This window comes from Gracilinanus agilis, chromosome 5, assembly GCF_016433145.1.
Source record: "Gracilinanus agilis isolate LMUSP501 chromosome 5, AgileGrace, whole genome shotgun sequence".
Taxonomy (NCBI): Eukaryota; Metazoa; Chordata; class Mammalia; order Didelphimorphia; family Didelphidae; genus Gracilinanus; species Gracilinanus agilis.
In genome coordinates this window covers 213203697-213228348 of record NC_058134.1, presented here as the reverse complement: position 1 = coordinate 213228348, position 24652 = coordinate 213203697, and the positions used below count along the sequence as shown (strand labels likewise).

The 24652-nt window shown below is 34.1% G+C and overlaps 1 protein-coding gene across 1 annotated transcript in view; it reads right to left on the bottom strand.

The window, feature by feature from the left end:
* Positions 1 to 24652, bottom strand: part of LRRK2 (leucine rich repeat kinase 2) — a 178579-nt gene that overhangs the window by 137359 nt on the left and 16568 nt on the right. The window contains exons 5-10 of the mRNA XM_044679106.1: positions 22973 to 23110; positions 16719 to 16857; positions 13195 to 13322; positions 7498 to 7617; positions 3269 to 3402; positions 3100 to 3179 (exon numbers count right to left, since the gene is read on the bottom strand). Of these exons, the coding sequence (XP_044535041.1) occupies positions 3100 to 3179; positions 3269 to 3402; positions 7498 to 7617; positions 13195 to 13322; positions 16719 to 16857; positions 22973 to 23110 (739 nt within the window). The remainder of the gene's footprint in view (positions 1 to 3099; positions 3180 to 3268; positions 3403 to 7497; positions 7618 to 13194; positions 13323 to 16718; positions 16858 to 22972; positions 23111 to 24652) is intronic.

The following is a 24652-nucleotide window of genomic DNA, read 5'->3' as shown; positions in this document are numbered from 1 at the left end:
TCAAAAATGGTAAATGTATTTGATAAATTATATACAAGCAATCTTTAGTGTCATTTCCACTAGTACTAGTTGAAATTGGGATAGAAACCTCAAAATGTAGAAAAAATAAGCATTTTCACTATCCCTTCAGCAATGATTCTAGGTAGAAATTATGAGGGAAGGGATGGTTATAGAATAATAGGAAAAAATTAAAGAGAGAATAGGATCAGGAGGAAATACAAATATTAATAGAAAAATAGAGCCAATAAGAGGTAATAAATGAAAATTCTTTCATGTGTGTTTGGCATCATTTGTTTATCTTTTTCTTATAATAATTTATTTTTAAGATTATATGCCAATGTAATTTTTTCATATTAATTTTTAAATATTTTGCAGTCCACATTATCTCTTTCCCTCCAAACCTTCCCTTTCCATAAGAAAGCAGGTAATGTGAAATAGATTGTACATATTATCATATGTACATATTTCCATGTTTGTTGTGTGGTGAAAGACATACTATTTACTCTAGAGAAAAATTCATGGAGGAAATAAAGTAAAAAATATGTAAAAAATATGTTTTAATTTGTATCAGACTCTTTCTGTTCCTTCTTTCATGGCAGGTATCTAATAAAGGGAAATTCTTAAAGAAAATGGAGACAGAATGAAAGTTTATCCAAAAAAAACAACATTATTTAGGTTAGAAATCACATTTGGAGAAACAAAAAATTCAGATTAGCATCTTACATCACAGTTAGTTCCATACAAATACTTGACAAATATGAAAGGTAACATCAAAAAGAAAAATGGTCAAAATGGATAGAAACAGTTTTCACAACTGTGGCTAATGGGAGACTTCATCAAACAAAGAAAAGAGAAAACAATATTTATGACAGAAAATTAAAAGGCTTTTCTACAAACAATATGAAAGAAACCAGGTTAAGGAGGCAAAACTACAAATTGAGAAGGAAATCTTTGCAGCAAACATCAAGTAGAAAGGGAGTGTGGTGTAAAGAATGTTTGATTTGAAATCAAAGCACCTGCGTTCAAATCCCAGCTATATCATTTACTACCTGGATGACTTTGGGCAAGGCACTTAAGCAGATTTTTATGGGCTTCAATTTCCTCATCTGTATAATGAGAGAATTGATCTAGATGGCCCTTAAGGTATAAATAAAGGTTTGATATATAAGCTATATAAAGAATTAAATAAATATATCTAAAATCAAGATTCATTCCCCCAATACATGTGATCAAACACAAATAGTTCTCAAAAGAACTATAAATTACTAAAAATCACGTGAATGCTCCAAACCACTAATGAGAAATGCAAATAAGGATAACTCTAAGGTTTCACTTCATATATAAGAAACTGGTAAAGATAAAGGGAGGAAGGGAAGAGTAAAGAGAATAAACATTTATATATCATGTATTATGTGTCATACAATGTGCTAAGTACCTCTCACAAATATTATCTCATTTCATAAAAAGAGAAAGAACACAGATGAGGAATTATGAAAATCACTGAAACAGGGTAACATATGCTTCTACAACAGAGGTGTAAAATATGATGTGATTCCCCTGAGGTTGGCCCAAATTAGATTAAAATATAATTGGTAAATATTAAAATAAATAAAAGTACAACAGGACACAGGTAATGTTAAGTTATGATTTTATAAGTTAATATATGACTCAGAAGAATCATTATGAAAGGTTTACTGGCCCTATTTGAGTCTGACACTAAAAATGAAAAGAATAACATGGGCTGAGGGGGATATTATTGGGGACATAGAAACTAAATGATAACTCTAGTCCAACTATCAATAATATGGAATTAGGTCTTAATCAATGATACATGTAAAACCCAATGGAATTGTGGGTTGGCTACGGGGGGGTGGGGCTTGGGGAAGAGGGAAAGAACATGAAACATGTAACTATGGGAAAATATTCAAAAGAAAAAGAAAAATGAAAAGAATAAATTAACATAAAAATTATAAAGAATAATATTGCCTGTTGAGAAGAGATGAGAAAACATACCTCCCCCTCCTTTCACAGGAGGAGTGGAGAGTTATGAGTACAAAATTCCATATGCGTTGCCTATTGTGGTCAATTTTTCAACTGGTTTTACTATACTATTTGTTTTTTTAAACCTTTGTTAAGGAAAGTGTAATAAACAGTTGGAGATATAAAAATAGATGCCAACAGAGAAGTTAGAACTATTTAAGTAGTTTTGATAAGCATTAGCATAGATATGACAATTGAATCCAAAGGAATCTACAAGAGTTAATAAGATCATCCAGTAAAAATTTCTATTGATATAATTCTTTTAAACCCTTACCTTCTGTCTGAGAATCAATACTATATATTGGTTCCAAAACAGAGGAGTAGTAAGGAGTAGGCAATAGAGTTCAGTTGACTTGCTCAGAGTCATACAGCATAGAAGTATCTAAGACCAGATTTGAATCCAGGGCTCCCATATCTAGGTCTGACTTTCTATCTACTGAGTCACCTTGCTATCTCCCAATTTAATTATTATAGATTATGCATATATGTAGTAAGATATGTCCCTGTAAAATCTGAGTAATTCGTGCTGGCTGCTGTACCTAACAACCAGTGGAAGGGAAAACCGAAGGCTGGAGTTCCATCTATATTGATAGGTCCCTTTCTATGCAATCTTGACTCCTGCTCTTTTTATCTCTACAAAAAGAAGCAGAGCCCATTTTTAGACAATCGTGTCAATTTTCCAACTTAATGTTTTACAAGGGGTTATGATTTACTCTGTGACGGCTAGCACCTGCTACTTAAATGCCTAGATGGATTGTGATATGGTAGCACTTATGGATCGAACTAGAAATATACTATTTGGAAAGGTCAGAAGTCTCTGGAATTTCTATTAAGAATTTAAAGACTTTTGCTAATGACTTTCCAACATAACTTTTGCTAATTAATAAAGTTAGAAAGTAACTTATTATTGAAGATACCGAGGACCAAACATTGTGAATCTACTATTATCTCTGGAGAAATTTATATATAATTTCTATAGTAAAAATATTAATTTTAGTAAATAGATATTTTTTCTAATTTAATCAACATCTGCAAACATATAAAATCATTACTACTGACTGGTCATCTTCATCGCCAATATTTTCATGTAAATTGCTTTGATACATAAGTAGATTGTTTAAAGCCCAGCATGCAGCTTCCTGGATTAGAAAAAAAAAAAGGAAAAATAGATTATATAGTTATTCAGACATCACTCTCAGTCTTAAAAGTGACTTGGTAACAATCAAACCTGCACATCTGTGTTCTTTCTGTGCAATGTCAATGCTCTGTAACTGGCTTCTAACCAGCATAATTTATTGTCCTCATCCTCTTCCTGATTCTCATTCTTTTCTTCTAAATCTCGGTTTAAAATGATGGTTTCAGCTTGAAGAAAAAAAAACACCATAAATTAGTTCTAATTTGAAATATCTGTGATGTTATATCATATTTCAAAATGGATATAAAGTTTCACCTTTATTAGTATACTACATTAATAAATGATAAAAAGTAAGAAAAAAAAGAAACATTCAATGAATAACTTTACCATAAATGACACCTCACTTCTAACCTAAATCCAACCATATCACAATTCTTAGACCAACTACACATAATGAAATTATTTTTTCCTTTCCCCGTTTTAAGTTCGTCAATGCTTACTTTACCTAATATTGTTTTTAAGTAGACAATACTTAAAATGTTTCACCCAAAAAGTATTCATTATGATTTTAATTCACAAAAGGGACACTCATTTTTGGATATGGCCTACGGAAATTTATTTTGCTTCACTTTTACAAAGGCTTTGTTTTCCTTTTTTCTTTGGGGGAAAAGGACCAAGAGAAAATAAATGTGTGTTACTCGAGGAAAATCTGACAAAATTAAATTCATGAAGTGAAAATGAGAGGTAATGTAGAAGGTCCCATAGTTTAGGGTGCTACAGGATCTCTCAGTTAGGGAATTGCAATATTTTTGTTATTTGTCATTAAGTCAATTAGTTGTATCTGACTTTGTGACTTCATTTGGGATTTTCTTGGCAAAGATACCGGAGTAGTTTGGCATTTCCTTCTCTAACTCATTTTGCAGATGAGGAACCCCTGAGGCAAACAGATTGCAATAATATCTATCTCAATTTTGGTCAGAAAATTGTTCTCAAACAACTGTCTAATGGCTTTTCTCAGTAAACATTACCTTTCCCAAAGTGTTATATTATGATGACTTTTAATACGCGTTCATCTTTTGGAAAATTTCTAGATCTAATATGATTAACTATTGGATAAAACACTAGCATCTTCTTTAAAAGTAACCTGAGTATGTTGAAATATAGAGGAAACGATAGTTTTGAGTCTACTTCTACAATTTGATAAACCACAGTTCTTGAGCACTATGTGGTGCAATGGATACAGCACTAGACCTGGAGTCAGGAAGATTTCAAATCTTGACCTAGACACCTACTAGTTGTGTGATTCTGAGCATGTCATTTTGCTTTTGTTTGCTTCAGTTTCCTTTTATGTGAAATGGGCATAATGATAGTAACTGCATTTCAAGGATGTTAGTAGGAACAAAAGGGACCATAATAAAATTGCAAAGTGCTTAGCACAGTGCATGGCACACAATAAGCACTATATGAATGTTAACAATTAGCTATTATTGTTCAATATAATTCTCTAGGAAATCTTTGGGTTTTAAATAAATTTATTATAAACAAATGAGAACCCTGACAAAGGCACTACTGCTGGCGCTAGACCATATCTTTTAGGATATTAGAGCAAATATAAAGATCCTTTGGGAAGCTATTTTGTAAAGTTTCCAAGTTGAAAATGTATATATCATTCTATCCCTTATCTTGAGAATTCTGACCAATGTTTTGATTTTTAAAATTTTTCAGATCAAAATCAAATAGGGTTTTAATATAATAACCAAAGTTTACATGACTATGGTTTTTTTTCTCTCAGCATGAGATTTTATTTTTTAAGTCTCCTTTAAGTTATGTTAAGACAGGGAGAAGATCTAAGATGACAGATTAGGAATAGGCTCCCAGCTACATTCTCATAATGTTTCCCTCGAAATGTTTAAAATAATTTCAAATTTTAAAATAACATTTTGAAAACTTAAACTTCAAAGCTTTAAGCTCGAATCAAATTTTGGAGTGTCAGGGCCAACAAGAGGTAGAAAGAAAACTTAAGAGGTGAGCAAGAGAAGTCCGTGGCACCTACATGATTCCTTGTCCAGAGAGCACACACATAATTGTGGTAACAGAAGCTGTAATTTCAGGTGTTTTTTGGCCAGAAATGCCAAGAGTCAGACAACTTATGAGAAAGAGAATATATAGGACCCTTTTCTGGCACTGGATACAGCTGATGGTAATTCCCAGTTCCCAATTCTATTGCCTATCATGTGACTGAGTTTGAGTAATAGTTACAAGTTAAAAGATACCTAAAAATGAAAGCTCCCCAAAATATTATACCCAAATTCCAGAGCTCCAAAGTCAAAGACAAAACACTTTAACATCCAGAACTAAACCATTCAAATATCATAGAGTCACAGTCAGGATCACACAAGATTTAGTTATTTTCCATGTTAAATTAGTAGAGGGATTAGAATATGATGTTCCAGAAGGCAAAGGAGCTAGAATTACAACTAAGAATAATCTAACCAGAAAAATTGAATGTAATCCTTCAGAAAAAAAATATATTTAATGAAATGGAGGACTTACAAACATTCCTGATGAAAATACTACTGCTCAACAGAAAATTACACATTCAACCACAAGACTCAAGAGAAGCATAGATAGGTAAATATAAAAGAGAAATCATAAGGAACTCAATAAAAGTAAATTTGTTTATATTCTTAAATGGGAATATGATACATGTAATTACAGTTACATAGACAGAATCATGAGTGTGAATCAGTTAGTTTGGAATAACCTCCAAAAAAATGAAAGGAGTGAGAAAGAGGAGAAGGGGATAAGGAGAGGTAGAATTGGGAAACTCTTCTCATATGAAAAGGCATGTAAGGAAGAGTTTTTACAATGAAGGGGAAATGGGAGGGGGTGTGGATGGTAATGCTTGAACCTCACTGTCATCAAAATTGGTTCAAAGAAGGAAGAATTTTTATACACACTTAGTTGTGTATAGAAATATCACTTACACAATTGGTAAATAGGGAAAGGAGCAAGAGAAAGAGGGGAGGGGAATAATAAAAGAGAGGAAATTAAGGCAGGCAGTGGTTAGAAGCAAAACTGACTTTTGTGGAAGAATGAGATTAAAACAGAGAGAGAAAAAACAAAAGAAAATGAGGTGGAAGGAAATATACAGTTAATAATCATAACTGTGAATGTGAATGAGATGAGCTCACTCAAAACAAAAGCAAACAGAACAGAAATCAGAATTCAACAATGTAGTTTGTAAGAAAAATACTTATAACAGAAAACCAATTACAAATCAAAATCAAAATACAAACTTATACAAAATACAATCAAAATACAGTTAAAATCAAGGGCTAGAATAGAGTCTAATATGCTCTATCAAACTAAAAAAAAAAAAGCAAAAGTAGTAATCATGATCATAGTCAAAGCATAAGCCAAAATAGACTTAATTAAAGGAGATAATCAGAGAAACTACACTATGCCAAAAGGTACCACAGACAATGAAGTAATATAAAAATATCAAGTTTTTATGATTAAGAAATCATTTCTGAACATACATGAAGTATAGACCTAAGTTAAATTTACAAAAATAAGCCATTCCCCAATTGATAAATGGATACAAACAGCTAAATTTTCAGAAGAAGAAATTAAAGTTAACTTTTATTTTATCCTTCTTCCCACTCCCATCTACTGCACCCTCCATCTCAAACAAACCAAAAGCACAAAAACAAACAACAGAAACAGAAACACTTGAATGTGAAATTGTCAGAGAAATTACAAAGTGGTCTAATAAGAAAACTGAGCACAAAAGTGAAAACAAAAGAAAAATAATTCCAAGTCCATCTCCCTAATCTTTCCCACCTCTACCAGGTAATAAAAAAAATAATAGAGACTGGCCCAAAGTAAATAAAGTCCGCCCTAATCATGAATTAAAGCAAAATCTATAAAAAATAAAAGAACAGAAAACAGTGACAAAAAGAATGTGAAAGAGAGCAACCAAAATTCAAAGCTGGATTATATGAAGAGACTTGAATAAATAAAGTTGTTGAGCCTACATCAAGCACAGAATTTAAAGCTGCAAATGATTAGAATCAGTGGATTTTGGTCACTGCAGCTTTGTTTCCCTGATAAATCATCCCAGGGATATCAATTTGATGATAATTTGATGATAAGGAGTTGCTCTCTGGGCAAAAAAAAGTACATCACTACTTCTTTTTATGTACACAAGATATTTTAATACTATAAAAAGCAAGACCAAATAAATATTTAAGCCTTTGTGATAAAAAATACTTTAAAAAACAAAACAAACAAAATAAAACAAGATAAAGTTTACTTACTGAGGAGAGCCAAGCAGCTTAGTGCTGCAATCTGTAAGGGCGCATTCTCTGGGTATTTTTTAACAGCTTTCACAATGACCTCATGAACCTCGTTTAAAACCAGGATATTAAAGAAATTATCTAAAAACAAATTATTAATTAACTTCACATTAATAGAATTTTATAATTGCTTATAAATTATTACATTTAATTCATAGAATGGTTATTCTTCTATTTTTAACTTCTTTACAAGCACGCCACACTTCTTAAAAATAGTTTGGCATGTTTGTATACTCTTTTTGTAAACTGTTAATCACTGTTACCATTTAATTATCTAATGTGATGAAACCGACTGAGCCAGAGTAAAGAAATCTAAGTATATCTGTGTTTCTTTCACTGCTCTTTTCATCATCATTAAAAAGTATAGAACCTCATTTTAAGTGGGACTGATAAAGAATCCTCTAATAATAATAGTTCACGTTTACATAGCCCTTGATGGAACAAAAAGCACTTTAAAAGCATTATAAAATTTCAGTTAGAAGGAATTTTAGTGCCTTTCCTCAGTGGAAGTCCAAGTTCTAGCTCATGAATTCCTTCTATAGCATTCCCAAGAACGAGTAATTCAGTCTTCACTTGAAGATTTATAGTCAGAGAGAACCCATAACTAAAATGGAGAGCATTATGGGGATGGGGAATAGTCAGTGCCCAGTGACAGTAGACAGAATACAAAGAAAGCCGGCTTGGCTAGAACACAGAGTACATGGAGAAAAGAATGCAAGAAGATTGGAAAAATAGGAAAGGGCCACATTATGAAGAGTTTTTCATGTCAAAAGACTTTTTATACTTTGATCCCGAAGGTAAAAGACAGCCACTAGCATTTTCATTCCTCTCCAAGCTATACTCCTGCTTCATCTCCATAGTAGGTAGCTCAGTGAATGGAGATCCAGGCCTGGAGTTGGGAGGTTGGGGGGGGGGGGAAGGGAATGTTCCAATTTGGCCTCCGGACACTTCCTAGCTGTGTGATTCTGGGCAAGCCACTTAGCCCCAATTGCCTTACACTTTTATGCCCTAGGATTAACAATATTTAGTATCCATTCTAAGAAAGGCGAGGGCTTTAAAAAATTTTTAAATAACTAACAGAAGGGAAGGAATTAGGAAAAATTAGAAAAGGCTTCCTGTAGGAGGTGGGGATTTTAGTTGGGACATGAAGAAAGTCAGGGAAGCAAGAAACTAAGCCTTCACTGCTGTTAGGCAATCCTACTGTACCTCCCTAATCAACTCACTATCCTATTCTGCTCAGGGGCTCTTCCAAACCTTTTCATCCCTTTTCAAACCTTCCAAGGCTCCCCCTTTCCTTGCTTCATATTTTCCAGAAAAAAAACTTAGGCCATTCACCATGGATTCCTTCATCTCCCCTCTTCCTCATCTACCAACACAGAAGGTCTCTTCTGCTACTCTCTCCTCCTTCATCCCTGTTTCACATAATGAAATGGCCTTCTCCTTACCAAGGCTAACTTCTCTGCTTGTTTGAGTGATATTTCTTCTCTCCTCCAACAGATTGACCCCTGTGTCGGACCCACTTTTTCATTATTTTAAATTTCTCCCTGTCTACTGGCTCCTTTCCTACTGCCTACAAATATACCCACATTTACTCTACACTGAAAAAACTCTAACTCAGTCCTTCCACCCCTGCTCATTACTGCTGTATTTCTCTTCTACCCTTTCTAGCTAAATTCTTTGAAAAGTTCATCTACAATAGGTGCCTCTACTTTCTCTCCTCTTACTCTCTTCTTAACCCCTTACAATCTGGTTTCCAATCTTGTTTCGCCAAAACTGCTCTCTCCAAAGTTACTAATGATCCTAGTCACCAAATCCAATGGCCTTTTCTCAATCTTCATTCTCTTTGACCTCTGCAGCTTTTAACCTTGTTGATCATGCTCTCCTCAATATTCTTTTCTCTCTAGGTTTTTTTTTTTACCCTTAACTTCTGTCTATTGGTTCATAGGTGGAAGATTGGTAAGGATGGGCAATGGGGATCAATTGACTTGCCCAGGGTCACACAGCTGGGAAGTGTCTGAGGCCGGATTTGAACCTCTCACTCCACTGAGCTACCCAGCTGCCCCTCTCTCTAGGTTTTTGAGACAACATTCCCTCCTGGTTTTCCTTCTCTCTTTCTGACCACTCTTCTCTCTCCATCGATGTATCTTCCTCCTGATCATGTCTTTTAACCATAGGTGTCCTCTTCTCCCTCTATTATATAACTTGGTGATCTGATCAGCTCACATGGATTTAATTAGCCTCTTTAAAGGGATGATTCTCAAATATCTTTCCTGCCTTAATCTCTCTCCTGATCTATAATCTCACATCTCCACCACCTTTCACATATCTCAAACTGGGTGTCCCCTAGACATCTTAACCTCAATATTTCCAAAATAGTACTTATTATCTTTCCTCCTAAACCCTCTCTGCCCCTTCAACCATCCTTACTGTGTGGAGAACAGCATCCTTCCACTTCTTTGAGTTCAAAATCTTAGGAGTCATCCTGGATTCCTCACTATCTTTCAGATCCCAAATTTAAGCTGCTGTCAAGACTTGTCAATTCCACATTTTGCAACATCTCTTGAATATGTCTCATTTTCTCCTCTGACACTAGTCACCACTGTAGTGCAGGCCCTTATCACCTCATATCTTTTTTTTTTAACCCTTAACTTCTGTGTATTAACTCCTAGGTAGAAGAGTGGTGTGGGCAATGGGGGTCAAGTGACTTGCCCAGGGTCACACAGTTGGGAAGTGTCTGAGGCCGGATTTGAACCCAGGACCTCCAGTCTCTAGGCCTGACTCTCAATCCACTGAGCTACCCAGCTGCCCCATCACCTCATATCTTGATTACTGAAATAGCCTTGTGGTAGGTCTGCTTGTCCCAAGTCTCTCCCCTCTCCAATCCATTCTCCATTCAACCTTAAAACAGAGATCTGATCATGTCACCACCTTACCTGACAGCCCCAGCCTCTACTCAACAAACCCCACTAGCTTCCTGTTGGCTCCAGGAATAAATTCAAAATGCTATTTGGGGCATTCAAAGCCCTTCACAACCTAGCCCCATCTTAACTTTTAAGTCTTCTTATACCTTACTTTCTGACATATAATCTTCAATCCAGTGATGCTGGCCTCCTGGCTGTTCCACAAACAATCCACTACATCTCTCAGTTCTGGACAATTTCTCTGGCTGTTCCCCCATACCTCCTCCACACTCTGACTACTGATTTCCTAGTTTATTTAAGTCCCAACTAAAATCGTACCTGCTATGGGAAGCCTTCCCTAACCCCTCTTAATTCTAGTGTTTTCTCTCAGTTATTTCCTTTTATCTTGTACATAGCTTGCTTTGTATACATGTGTTTGCATGTTGTCTCCCGTGTTAGATTGTTTCTTGAAGGCAGGGACTGTGTTTTCCTTCTTTTTGTGTCTCTAGCACTTAGTATAGTGACTGGCACATAAGTGCTTAATAAATGTTTATTGAATGAAATGTGGAAATGAGAAATGCCCACTGAAAATGATTATAGCTGAAAGATGGAGGGGTTTATTTATAGAATTGCAAGGAGGTGGATGTCACTGAATGAAAGAATACTGAGAGGAGTATAAGGTATAAGAAAACTGGAAAGGGGGAGATGAAGGTGGAAGGGAAGTATGAAGGGCTTTGAAAGCCACATAGAGGTTCTAATTGATCCTGGAGATGATAGATAGCCACCAGCATTTATTGAGCAAGGAGGTATCATGGTCTGACATTTTAGGAAAATTACCTCAAAGAAGGCAGATGAGTCGAGGTAATCAGGAAACTTATGGCTGGAAGACCAGTCAATAGGCTTTTACAATAATTCAGGAATGAGGCTGTAGGGGTCTACACCAAAGTGTTTCTAGTATCAGGAGGGAAGAGGGCTTATTCAAGTGGTATTGCCAAGGTAAAATCAACAGCCCTTGGCAAGAGCCTGAATAAAAAGGATGAGAAACAATGAGGAGTCAAGGATGATATCTGGGTTGTGAAACTAGGGACTTGGGAGGGCGATGACAGCAACAGGGAAGTTTACAAAGGGGAAGGATTTAGGGGAAAAGATAAGTTCTGTTTCGGAAATGTGGAATTTAAGATATCTTTTGGGCATCTAGTTTGAGTTGTCTGAAAGGCAGCTGGAGATGTAGTACTGGAGATCAGCAGAGAGGTTAGCATTGGATTAAGTGATTTGAGATTATCAGCATAGAGAAAATAATTAAATCCATGGAAGCCGATGAGATTATCAGGTGAAACAATAGAGAGAGAGATGAGAAGAAGACCCATGACAGACTCCTGTGGGACACCCACAGTTAGTGGTCATGATTTGAATGAGGAATCAGCAAAGGATAATGAGAAAGAGTAGTCTGATAAACAGGAAAAGAACCAGAAGGAGAGCAGTATCTCAAAAATCCAGAGGGAAGAACGTATCAAGGAGGAGAGGATGATCAAAAGTGCCAGAAGCTACAGAAAGGTCTAGAGTAATGAGAACTGAGAAAAAGTCATTGGATCTGCCAATTAGGAAATCATTAGTAACTTTGAAAGAGCAATAAGTGGAATGATATAGCCAGAAGACTGATTTTAAAGATTTTGAAGTAATTGAGAGTAAAGAGGTGTTTATTGTAGATGATCTGGAGTTTGGATATAAAAACCAGAAGAGATTGGAGATGAAGCAAAGACAGAAGGATCAAGTGAGAGTTTTTTGAGGATGAGGGGGAAATTAACATATTTGTAGACAATAGGAAAAGAGGTAGTAGAAAGAGATTTAATATAAGGGACATAATGGGAAAATGATAGAGATAGGATGAGATTTAAGAGAAGTAGAAGGCTGTCTTTAAGGTACATACTAGGAACTCAAGGGAAAGGATTTTGGCAGGCAGAAGGCAGAGGAGCAACAGTTTGGAAGTGACAACTGATAGAGAGTGACTTGACTTCTTGTTGGAGGTTGGGTGTTTACTGTCTGGGAATGGTGAAGGAAAAGCGGGCTTTTTGGAGCTCATCTACCTCAACCTGACTGTGGAGAAGGCATATACCACTAATTCATCTTTGAAGGTACTCTATTTAACTGGGAAAGATCTAGAAAAGGATCTGACCATTCCTGCTATGCTTTCCAGAAGGTTTTATCTAAAAAATTCCTGTCAGATCTGCTTTGAGATTCTTATCCTATCTCTCCCCTTTTCCCATTACAGTGGAAGAAGTTATTTAATATAAACTATGATGAAGGGAATATATGTTGGAGAAAATGGGGGGATCCCTTGTGCAGGTGGGGGTGGGCCTTGATAAGATATAATGCTACCTCTTACTCTGAGATTGGAGTTAAGGAGCAGATAGTGACAAGAAAGAATCTGAGTGAAATAAATGAAGAAGAGAAAGGCGGGAGAGGGAGCTCTCAGCAAAAGGCCTCAATTCTTTTTTTCAGTAAAATATTAGGGAAAGTTCTCAGATAAGAGGATAGAGGAGAGCATAAGATATTGGACATTTGAGGAGGTATGAAACGATTTGGATTCCTTTAAAATTACCATTACTACCAAAATGTAGCTAAACCGACAATAGTTCTTCCAAATCTTAGCTCAGGTGACTTCTTTTTACAGCATAAAGGCTAAAAACTGTCATTATGCTCATAATATATTTTAACAGAAGATCCAAATGGTATGATAAATTAAATAAAAATAACTCACCCAACGTAAGCCTGTGTAACAAACAGCAACCAACTTCTTGAATTTTTTCACTGTTCGAAAACGTTTTCATGGCTTCTACCACAATATTGTAGCATCTGACATTTCCACTCATTAGAACTTCAACATTACTGCCTAAATAAAAATTAGAATACATCAATATGGGGACATTTTCCCTCATGTACATACTTATCCAAGACTTTCTAATTTCACAAACCCTGATGGTTATGATATAGTGCTCTACTGACTGTAGCAACTGATAATCTAGGTTATTAAGTACATAAATTACATGTTAATTATGATTGCTCTTAAAAGGATCATACTTAACCTTAAAAGAAAACAATAATCTCAGTTTTTTGCATAAAATATGAATGAACAAATCAGAGACAAAAGTTAAAACTGTGGGCTCAAAGGGCTACTTAGACTAATCCTCAATTTTATAGTTAAGAGATTAGGTGACTTGCCCAACATCATAGAGACAGTAAGTTCATCAAAATCAGAAATCTAGGTCTTCTGACTACAAAATCACCACTCTTACCACCCCATGCTACAATATTGCCTCTTGACGAAAAAGAAGAGAACAAGACTAATCAATCAAAGGACAGACAGGTATTAAAGCTACATAATTGCTTTTAGAGTATGAGCAAGCCAGTCACAGCTACTGAGGAAAATATTTCAAATAATATGTAGTTTTAATATATAATTTAGAAAGCTATAATGACAACATTAATAATACTTTTCCAAATAAAAGTATATGGAGATTTTAACAAATATTAACAGGTAAACATGACTTAGAAAACTATGAGCTAACTGCTAGAAATCAGAAATAAAATGGTTGAAATAAATTGTTAAAATAAAATGGTTAAAAATCCTGGATTCCAAGACTGACTTTCTTTGACCTTTGCATTATGAATCAAGTCATTTTATTTCTTGGGTTATGCTAGATGTGGGTGGAACACAATGACTAAGACTTAAGCCAGTAAGAAACCTTACATAACTAAAGCCAAGGGAAATCAAAAGGAAGGATGAATTCAGTGTGATGATACTAAGTAACTCATAATCATTAGAAGTATGGCTATTTCCTATAATTATTCTGTTTCCTCTACATTCAGATATTGAATTTCCTGTGGCTGAGAAATCAAAAAGCAAAGCTTGAAAACCTCCAGTGAATACTTCATTGAAAAATCACTTTTCCAATAGAATATGGATTACCTCCTGGACTCAGTGCTGAATAATACTTTTTTGGAGGGATATGACCAAATTAAGAAGTTTTTTAAATATAATAGGAGCATTTGTTTTTCTTGTTTTCTCAAGGGGAAGAGGAAAGAGGAGAAAATAGGGTAAGTGACAAGGAGATGGAAGAAAGAAAAGGTAGATTTTCATTTAGGAATAGCATTTAATTTAATAAATTTGCCAAAGTAAATTTGTTTACTTTTTAATTTTATTTTACTTTTTAAAATACAAGACTGTTCTCTAATTTACTGAAATCCCAAATCCATTTTTCTCCTACATAATTAAGTACTAGTGCTTATACCTATATCTGCAGAATTTATTGATAAATTCATACCCACCATGTTTTGTATATTGTGAATAGGAATATAAGGAATATTTATATTATAATTGTGTATATCTTTCACCACAATTTGAACCTCATACCTTGTCATAGAATTGAGGTGGTCCTTTATAATAATGAAGCACAAGCTTTGGTAGGTTCTTCCTTTATATGCTCTGAGTACAGTTTTTTTTTTTTAAACCCTTGTACTTCGGTGTATTGTCTCATAGGTGGAAGATTGGTAAGGGTGGGCAATGGGGGTCAAGTGACTTGCCCAGGGTCACACAGCTGGGAAGTGGCTGAGGCCAGGTTTGAACCTAGGACCTCCTGTCTCTAGGCCTGACTCTCACTCCACTGAGCTACCCAGCTGCCCCCTCTGAGTACAGTTTTGATAACAGACTCTGTTGGCTAAGCACCAGTCATATTAGTTAAAAAAAGACTAATCACCTAAATGCTAGTCACGAGCTAACTTTTTTCCAGTCTCAGCAGCCCAAGAAAACATCTATTAAAATGTAGCTTTTAAAACGCTGCCCAACCTAGCCCCAATCTACCTCTACATCCTCACTGGATTTCCCCATAGGCTGTGATCTAGCCAAAAGCCTTTTCTCAATTCCTCACTCACAATAATTTATGGCCCATGTCAGTTGTCAGTGCTTTTGCACTGGCCATCCCACCTGCTTGGAATACAGACTCCCTCTTTAATTCTACCACTCTGGAACTCCTCTCTTCCTTTAAGATGCAAATCATTCACTCCCTCCTTCAAGAAGCCTTTCTTCCCAAATGCTAGAGTCCTCTCTCTTAAACTATTTATTTGTACTTTACTGTCTCTCTCTATATATAAATATATAGAGAGATACATATATGTACACATATGCTTATTTATTTTATTTTTGTGTGTTAGTTGATTGAATTAATTAAAGTATATTTATATCTGTATAATTATTAACTTTAGGTGTGTTCTTGTCTCCCCTATTACAATGTAAATTCATTACAAGTAGGGATTATTTCATTTTTTATGCTTGTGCCTATTATTATGTGCCTAGCACAGTATCTGGCACATAGCAGGTGCTCAACAAAGCACCTCTCAATAAAGAGATTATTCTCCTCCTCAATGGAAAGAGCATCCATATTAGAAAAAGCATTGATCAGTGAAATAGTCAAGTATTAGTATTTGTTTATTGCATTTATAAAATTGAAAAATACAGCCAGCGACCCCAAAGTTTTCCATGGTGATAAAAAACCATTACCTTTTCAACAGAAATATTTCTCCAATGATCTACATATAATGTCCACAAATAATAAAATATCACAATATTGAATTGAAAAACTAAAACTGTGGGTTACCTAAGAGACAATGATGTATGTCAGTGAAAACAATATTACTAATGCTAATTTGGACACAAGAAGTGGCATAAATAGGAAAAAGGAGGTGAGAGCTAGTCATGTATTGAGAGCAAGAGTAACACAATATACAGACAAAATGCTACAACTGCTCTCACAATGTTGAAGATCTAAAAAGACTTCCAATGTCATCAGTTAAAACCCTACAACAAATTTATAGACAGACAAGAAATGCACATAAAAAAAAAAAGTAAAGCATTGGTTTGTGATTAGCAGCAATGGAGAAGCATCCATAATGAGTTCACAGCTCCATTAAAATACTAGTGATGCATAAAATGGAAAATATTAACAGTAACTTGAAAAAACTAGTGATGATATATAAATGGACTGAGAACCAAGATGTGAAATTTAGCCCATTAACTAAACTTGACATTGTGGTCCATAAGCCAAATTCACTCACTCTTCAAAGCCCTCCTTCAAGAAAAATACTATTCAATTTCAAAGTTTTAGAAAACTATCTTATTTTGAGATTAACGATAATTGATTTTCTCCTGATATCAACACAATTTAGATCTCTAATTTATAAATTATATTTAAAAAAAAGCTCTTGAAAAAGAATGATCCAAGTACATACTTACATGGGAGTGCAAGGGAATGTAAACTGTGAAGAACATGAAAAACAACTTCTTCTTCATGATTAAATCTTTTTAATGCATTCAGCAAAAACATATAATCTTTGTTCTCAATAAATTCAGTCAGTTGTTCTTCTGAAACTAAATTGAAAGGGAAGTATAAACTTTATGAATTATAAAAACATGAATTATTCAGGGATTGGATATATGTTTTGTGTAGTTATAAAAATAAAAAGAAATTCTAGAATAATTAATTAAGAGTAAAAAAAAGTTTTTATAGAAAACTATGCCAAAAAAGAATGAAATAAAATTATTTTGACCAAACTTATTTGAATTACCCTCTGGAAATAAAAACATACTAGTAAACAAGGAGTTAATAGAATAAAGGATTTAGAATTTAAGGGAAGAAGAAATTTAAGTAGAATCTGGCCTTTAATTAACAAAGAAAGTATGTTAAAAGGTAGTTTGGAATGTGAGTAATTATCTTAAAGAAAATTAGAGTTCCTCAAGGGAAGCCCAACTATCTAAAACATATGTTTAGTTCAACTCAGCAAATGGCAAGAAACTGAGACTTTGCCATTCAATTTTTTTCTTAATGGTTACCAGCTGACAGTAAGATAACAACAATAATAATGTTGCTGTTGTCAACAATGCTATTCAGAATTAGGTCAGAATTAAGCCCTTTGATTTTTCACTTGAAGTAAATAATGAATTTTATTTTTTTAAACCATAGTGGTTGATAAGAAAATATGAGTTTATTCAATATGATGAAGCTACATCAACAGAGATACTATCACATTAATACATAAAGTCAGAAAACATGGTAGGCATTCACAAATTTGTATGTGATCCTGACAATAACTTCTCTTTAACTCAGTACCAAAGTGTATAATCAGTTACAAAGTGGGTTCTTTAATAAGGAAGGAAAACATTGGTACTTGTTCAATGGTATTGTAATTAGTCTTAGTATCTACAAAAATTTTTTTTTTGAAGTTCAACAGCCTTTTCCCTTAAGAGTCAATTCACTCTAGCTTCACATAATTCTTCTATTCTTTTCTCTGGAGTTTGTTCCAGATTTTAAAACATCAGGCAATGACTCAGCATTAGCTCAGTCTTCACTTATCCATTGACCTATATTTTTCTCTTTAAGCACAAACCACTTAGTTTGCAAAAACTCCATCTTAGTCACATACCACAACACTGCCAGTTATGTTCTCCAAAGACTAGTGTATCTGAATAAGGACCATTATACATCACACAATAAGATACTTCACTTATAAAAAAAGAGCATAATTTAAAACATTTTGTTCATTTAGGAATAGGGATTAGACCTGTGGTTTCATTGGGGTTATTTTTTTTTTTTTGCTATTTAAAACTTTTTTTAATACTAAATGTTTATAAACCCAAACAAAACAAGCATTTCCATACATAAAGAAAGATATTACTCAAATGTAATCACAGATCTCTTATATGTTAAATTATTCTTCTTCATATTTACATAATGGATTCCATCCACTAGTGTCCTAACCCCTCTTCATTCTCTACACATCACATAAGACAGTGATGGCAAAACTTTTAGAGGCTGAGTTACCTAACTGCAGCCCTCATGCCATATGTGAGCCCACCACCTTTCCGTAGACAGGGGAGGGAGGAAGTGCTACTGTTGGGCTGCTGGGCAGAGGGGCAGGTCATGTGAAAATGTCCTGAGGCAACATGGAGAAGAGGAAGGGAGCAGCACCCCCTTCCCCCCCCCCCGCATGAACTGGCACACATGCCATAGGTTCGCTAACACAGACATAGGATATCATCATAGAAACCAACAGGTTCATATAAATTAAGTGTTTCCTGTTTTATCTTTCTGTTCACTTTCTGAAGGTAACTTCTCAGTTTATTCCTCTAGTACTAGTTCTGTGGCTGTATATAACATTCTCCTGGTTCTACTCATTTCACTCTTCATTATCTTGTATGGCTCTTTCCAAGTATTTTAAAAATCAGTCTGTTCATCATTTCTTTTGGCACAGTGGCATTTCATCACAATCATACACCACAATTTGTTTAGCTATTCTTCAATTGATGGACATCCCCTCAGTTTCTAATTCTTTGCCACCACAGAGAGAGACGCTATAAATATTTTGGAACATATAGGTTCTTTTCCTCTTTTTCTAATATCCTGGGGAAACAGACCTAAAAACATTATTGCTGGGTCTAAGGGTATACACATTTTTATAACCCTGTAGTTATAGTTCCAAATTGCTCTCCAAAATGGTTGGATCCCTTCACAGCTCCACTAACTGCATTAGAGTGTAGTTTCAATGGTAAAAGAAACTCCCAGGTAAGGAAAAGTCCTCTGCCACTTTACAATAGTGCTTTCTCTCGAACATATTTTAGAATTGCTTGGAGAATTGAGGGGATAAGTGACTTGCCCAAACCACAGAAATGAAAGGTTTCAAAAGCAGAATTCCTGTGTTTTCCTGGCTTGGAGACCAGCTCTCTAACCATTTATAAAGTAAGTCTTGCTTTACTGCAAATCTTGTATAACTTTATTTTAAGAAAATGTAAAGACTATAAAGGACAGGAATAGAGCCAAGATGATGGAAAAGATTCATCAATCTAGTCTAATTCACTGAATAATCTCTATAAAAAACAACAACAACGAAAATCCCAAAACTTTAAAATAACACAACAAATCAAATTCTGGAGAAGCTCAATCAATAAGAAAGTCAGAGTGAGACATTTTTCAATTAAATTTCAACTTGGGAAATCAGAGGTGCATTACACTGGATGAGAGGTAGAGCTAGCCAAGGATGCATGTGGTGGGAACTTCAGGAACTCTCAGTCTGGGGGATTGGACAAATGGTGAGAAAGAGATTAAGAGAGACCCCTATGCTTGCACTTGACACATTATTGACAGGATATGTTTAGCAACTTCAATGCTCTTACCCAGTTCCAGGTGGCAGTTCTAGGGCAGAGAGGAGTGTTGGTATTTGCATTTCAAAGAGAACAGGGACCCTCCTGCCTCCTGAGACATGAACCACAACAGTACTAGGAGAGCCGTGACCAGACTTTTCCTGTGTTAATACCTCCAGAGAAGTACTGAAAAATTAAAGACTCTCCCAACTAACTCAGAAAATAGCAACACAAAAAATCCTGAAACTTGGGGCAGTTTCCTATACTCTCAAAGTAAGCAGAACTCAAATTTTACATAAAGTTCAAAATCAAGAAATACGCTGATAAAATGAGCAAAAAAAACCAAAAAGCCACAACACCACCTTAACAATAGTTACTATAGTTACAGGAAAGATGAAGACAAAATTAAAAAAAAGACAATAATATGAAAACAACTATAAGCAAAGGCTCAAAGGAGAAAAAAGCAGATAGGATTCATGCAAAAAAAAACCACCAACTCCTAAAAAAGCAAAAAATGGTTTTTAAAAAGTGAATGAGAGTGGTAGAGTAAAACTTGTGGAAAGAAATAAGCAATGTGAGAAAATTATGAAAAGACAGGAAAAGCAGGCACAAAAATTGCAAAAGGAAATAACACTTTAAAAAGCAGAATTAACCAAACAAGGAGAGAGGTACAAAATTTCTTAATGAACTCCTTAAAAGGCAGAATGGAAAAAACAGGGACACAAATGGAAATGAAGTACAAATAAAAAAGAGGTACAAAAGCTCACTGAAGAAAATAATTTCTTAAAAATTAGAATTGAACAATTAGAGGGTAATACCTATAAAACATTTTTAAAAATGAAACAAAGTTAAGAATGGAAAAGTAGAAGAAAGTGTGAAATATCTCATTAGAAAAACAATTGGCCTGGAAAACCAACTGAGCAGAGCTAATTTAAGAATTAGTGAACTAGACAAAAGCCATAATAATATTTTTTTAAATCTTAGATATCATATGTCAAAAAGTTATAACAGAAAACTGCCCAGATATCTAAGAATAAAAGGGCAAAATAGAATCAAAAGGTAAAAGAATCCACTGATCATTTCATGAAAGAGATCCCCAAATGAAAACTCTCAGAAATATTATAACCAACCTCCAAATACTGAAAGCAGACAGAAAGAAATCATTCAAATAGGGTGGCATACTTAGAGAATCCTATAGAATCAATTAGAAAACTAGCTGAAACAATTAACAAACTTAGCAAAGTTAAAGTTATAAGAAAATCAATATAAATCACTAATATTTCTATATATCATCAACAAAATCCAGCAGGAAGAGATAGAGTAACTTCATTTAAAATAATTACAGACAACATAAAATATTTAGGAGTGTACATACATGACATATACAGTGATCCCTCATGTATCACAGGAGTTACATTCCAGAGACCCCCGTGATAGGTGAAAATCCTTGAAGTAGGAGCATTATACTTATTTTATTATCTATATATATTTTAAAGCTTTATAAGCCCTTCCCACTCTCCTATAAACCTTTCTACACTCTTATTAATCTACAGTCACTGAGCCAACTAGCACCCAGGATACAGAACATAGTGCTGTGGTCAATTACCTTTTATTCTATTAGCCAAAAGTGTGCCATGATACGTGTAACTCTGTGATACAGAAGTACATACATATATTTTTTAAAACTTATGATGCAGTGAGGCCATGATAAGTGAACTGCAATACAGAGAGGGTCGACTGTATTAATACAATTATAACACATTTTTCACACAATAAAGGTAAATTTAAACAAATAGAGAAATATCAATCACTCAAAGGGAGATCAAACCAATAGCACAAAACAACAATTCTACTTAAATTAATTTATTTGTTCAGTGCCATTACTAATCAAACTAAAAATATGTATATTTTTAGAACTAGAAAAAATCATAACAAAATCCATCTAGAAGAACAAAAGGTCAAAAATATCAAAGGAAACAATAAAAAATGTGAAGGAAGGTAGCTTAGCAATATTAGATTTCAAACTATCTATCTATCTGTCTATATCTATATCTATATATATAAAGTAGTAATCATCAAAACAATCTGGTACTACATAAGATATACAATGAGGGCTCAGTAGACGATACCTATGTACACCATACACAGTAGTAAATGACTATAGTAATCTAGTGTTTGATGAACTCAAGTTTAGGGGACAATAACTCACTTTCTGACAAAAATTGCTGGGAAAACTGAAAATCAATTTAGCATAAACTAGGTATAGGCTAACATCTAACAGAAATATCAAGATACATGATTTAAATATAAAGGGGTGTTACCATAAGCAGATTAGAATATAATGGAAATTTTAACCTATCATATCTATGGATAAGATTTCACAACCAAATAAGTGATAGAGAGGATCATAGGAAATAAAATGGATAATTTTACATGAAATTTAAAAGGGTTTGCACAAATAAAAGCAATGCACACAAAATTAAAAGGAAGGTAGGAAACTGGGAACAAATTTTTAAAGCAAGTTTCTCTAACAAAAGCCTCATTTCTCAAATATATAGGGAACAGAGTCAAATTCATAAAAATAAAATCCATTTCCCAATTGATCTATAGTCAAAGGATATGAATAGGTAGTTTTCCAAAGGAGAAATCAAATCTATCAATAGTCATATGAGAAAATGCTCTAAATCACCACTGATAAGAGAAACACAAATTAAAACAACTCTGAAGTATCACCACATACCCACAAGATTTGCTAACATAATAGAAAAGGAAAATGATGAATATTGGAGAGGATATAGAAAAACTGGGACACTAACAGTCTGCTTGTAGAAGTGGAAAATAAGTGGATATACATTATTTTGGAAATGACTGAATAAATTGTGATAAATAATTGTGATGGAACACTATTGGTACTATGTGAAATGAAGAGCAAGATGATTTCAGAAAAATTTGGAAAGACATATGAACTGATGCAAAGTGAGGCGAATAGAACTAGAAGAATATTGTATATAGTAATAGCAACATCGTAAAATAATCAACTAGGAAGGACTTAGCTACTCTAATTAATACAATTATCCAAGGCAATTCCAAATGTCTCATAATGAAAAATGCTATCCACTTCCATATAGAGAACTTGTGAACTCATTTTTTCCCCTTTTCTTTCATGGGGGTGGGAAGAGGCATGACTAATATGGAAATATGTTTTGCATGATTTCATATGTGTAATGGTTATCTTATAGTTTGCTTTTTCACTGGGTGGAAGAGGGTCTGGTAGGAAAGAGAAAATTTGGAACTCAAAAAAATTTTTTTAATTTAAGAAAGAAAGATAAAATACAAAAAATTAAAATACCTTTCTCAAAAAGCACATGTAAAACTTTACACCCAAACTTTTGGATCTCTTCATTTGCTGTAAATGTATGCATGGCATCAAAAATTAATGTAAATACATCACTGCAATCTTCTTCCAAGATTCTCAAAGCCATCAAATCTATATTAGAAAACCAAAAATTAATAGTTCTTTCATTATTGAGAAGATTCAAAATGTTTATGTGATAGTTATGTTTCTGGACTTTTTTTTTTAGTAAACTACTTACCTTCCTCAAAAGTTATCATGGTCAACTACATGTAATAGACAACTGAAAAGAATGCATCACATAACCTAAAGGTAACATCTGAAATGACTTTAGTATACACTGAAACTTTTCTAATTTCCGAATGCATGAAGAAACAATGTTTTAAATGACATTTTTTTTTAACCCTTGTACTTTGGTGTATTGTCTCATAGGTGGAAGAGTGGTAAGGGTGGGCAATGGGGGTCAAGTGACTTGCCCAGGGTCACACAGCTGGGAAGTGGCTGAGGCCGGGTTTGAACCTAGGACCTCCTGTCTCTAGGCCTGACTCTCACTCCACTGAGCTACCCAGCTGCCCCAAATGACATTTTTTAAAAACTATAACATTCTGTAAATGCTGCTGATTTCTATACATATTTATTCAATTCCTCTTCCTATCTATTGACAATTTGAGAATGTAGATGTTAAAAATTTTTAAACCCTGAAAAAAAGAATAAAGTTGATATAAAAAAGACAGGAAGGTCTAATATGTTGTTTTTTTATTTTAAACCCTTACCTTCTGTCTTGGAATCAATACAGTGTATTGGTTCCAAAGCAGAAGAGTGGTAAGGGCTAGGCAATGGGGATAAGTGACTTGCCCAGGGTCACATAGCTGGGTAGTGTCTGAGGCCAGATTTGAACCTAGAACCTCCTGTCTATGCCTGGCTCTCAATCCACTGAACTATCCAGCTGTCCCCTTTAATACATTTTTCATCAATGTTTTCTATGGAAAAAAAAGAATCATATATTCTTTAAGTCTTTCATTTGATCATCTAAATATCAATTCATTATTTTCTTTTTTCAAATTTTCTTTCATTCTTCAGTTTACTTGCCTGCTTGTTCCACTTCTTTGAAGTTCTTTTTAAAGGAACAATTAAACAAACAAACAAAACAAGATTCCAGGGTAAAAGTTGTGATCAGCAGGATTAACCCAGTGTAATGTTAGAAAAGAGAGAAAATAACAAACATGTAAGTCCAATAGTGGATTTTCCCGTTATTGGATTTAGATATCTAAAGTTCAAATTTCATGAGTAATTTTGTTATGATTCCTAATAAAATGTAAAAAAGTTAAAATACATTAATGATGTTTGAATTCTTCAAAACAATTTTGACTTCAAGTAAAATTTAACTTAATTACCTGAAGTTAGGAGCTGATCTAATGTCTTCAGTCCAATCACTGAAAGGGTTATATTAGCATTGTGAACAGTGAACATCTTAAGAATCAGTCTGAAAAAGAGATCAAGAATAAGATAAACATTTCCATATGTGTCATTTTGTTTATCAGTAGTCTAACTCCCATATTCTCCTTCTTATTTTATTTATTCAATAGATTTGAAAATTAATCTCAAATTAATTAATAAATGTCTTGATTATGTGAATCAATAAATGGAATTTTGTAATTGATCCATCAAAATCCACAT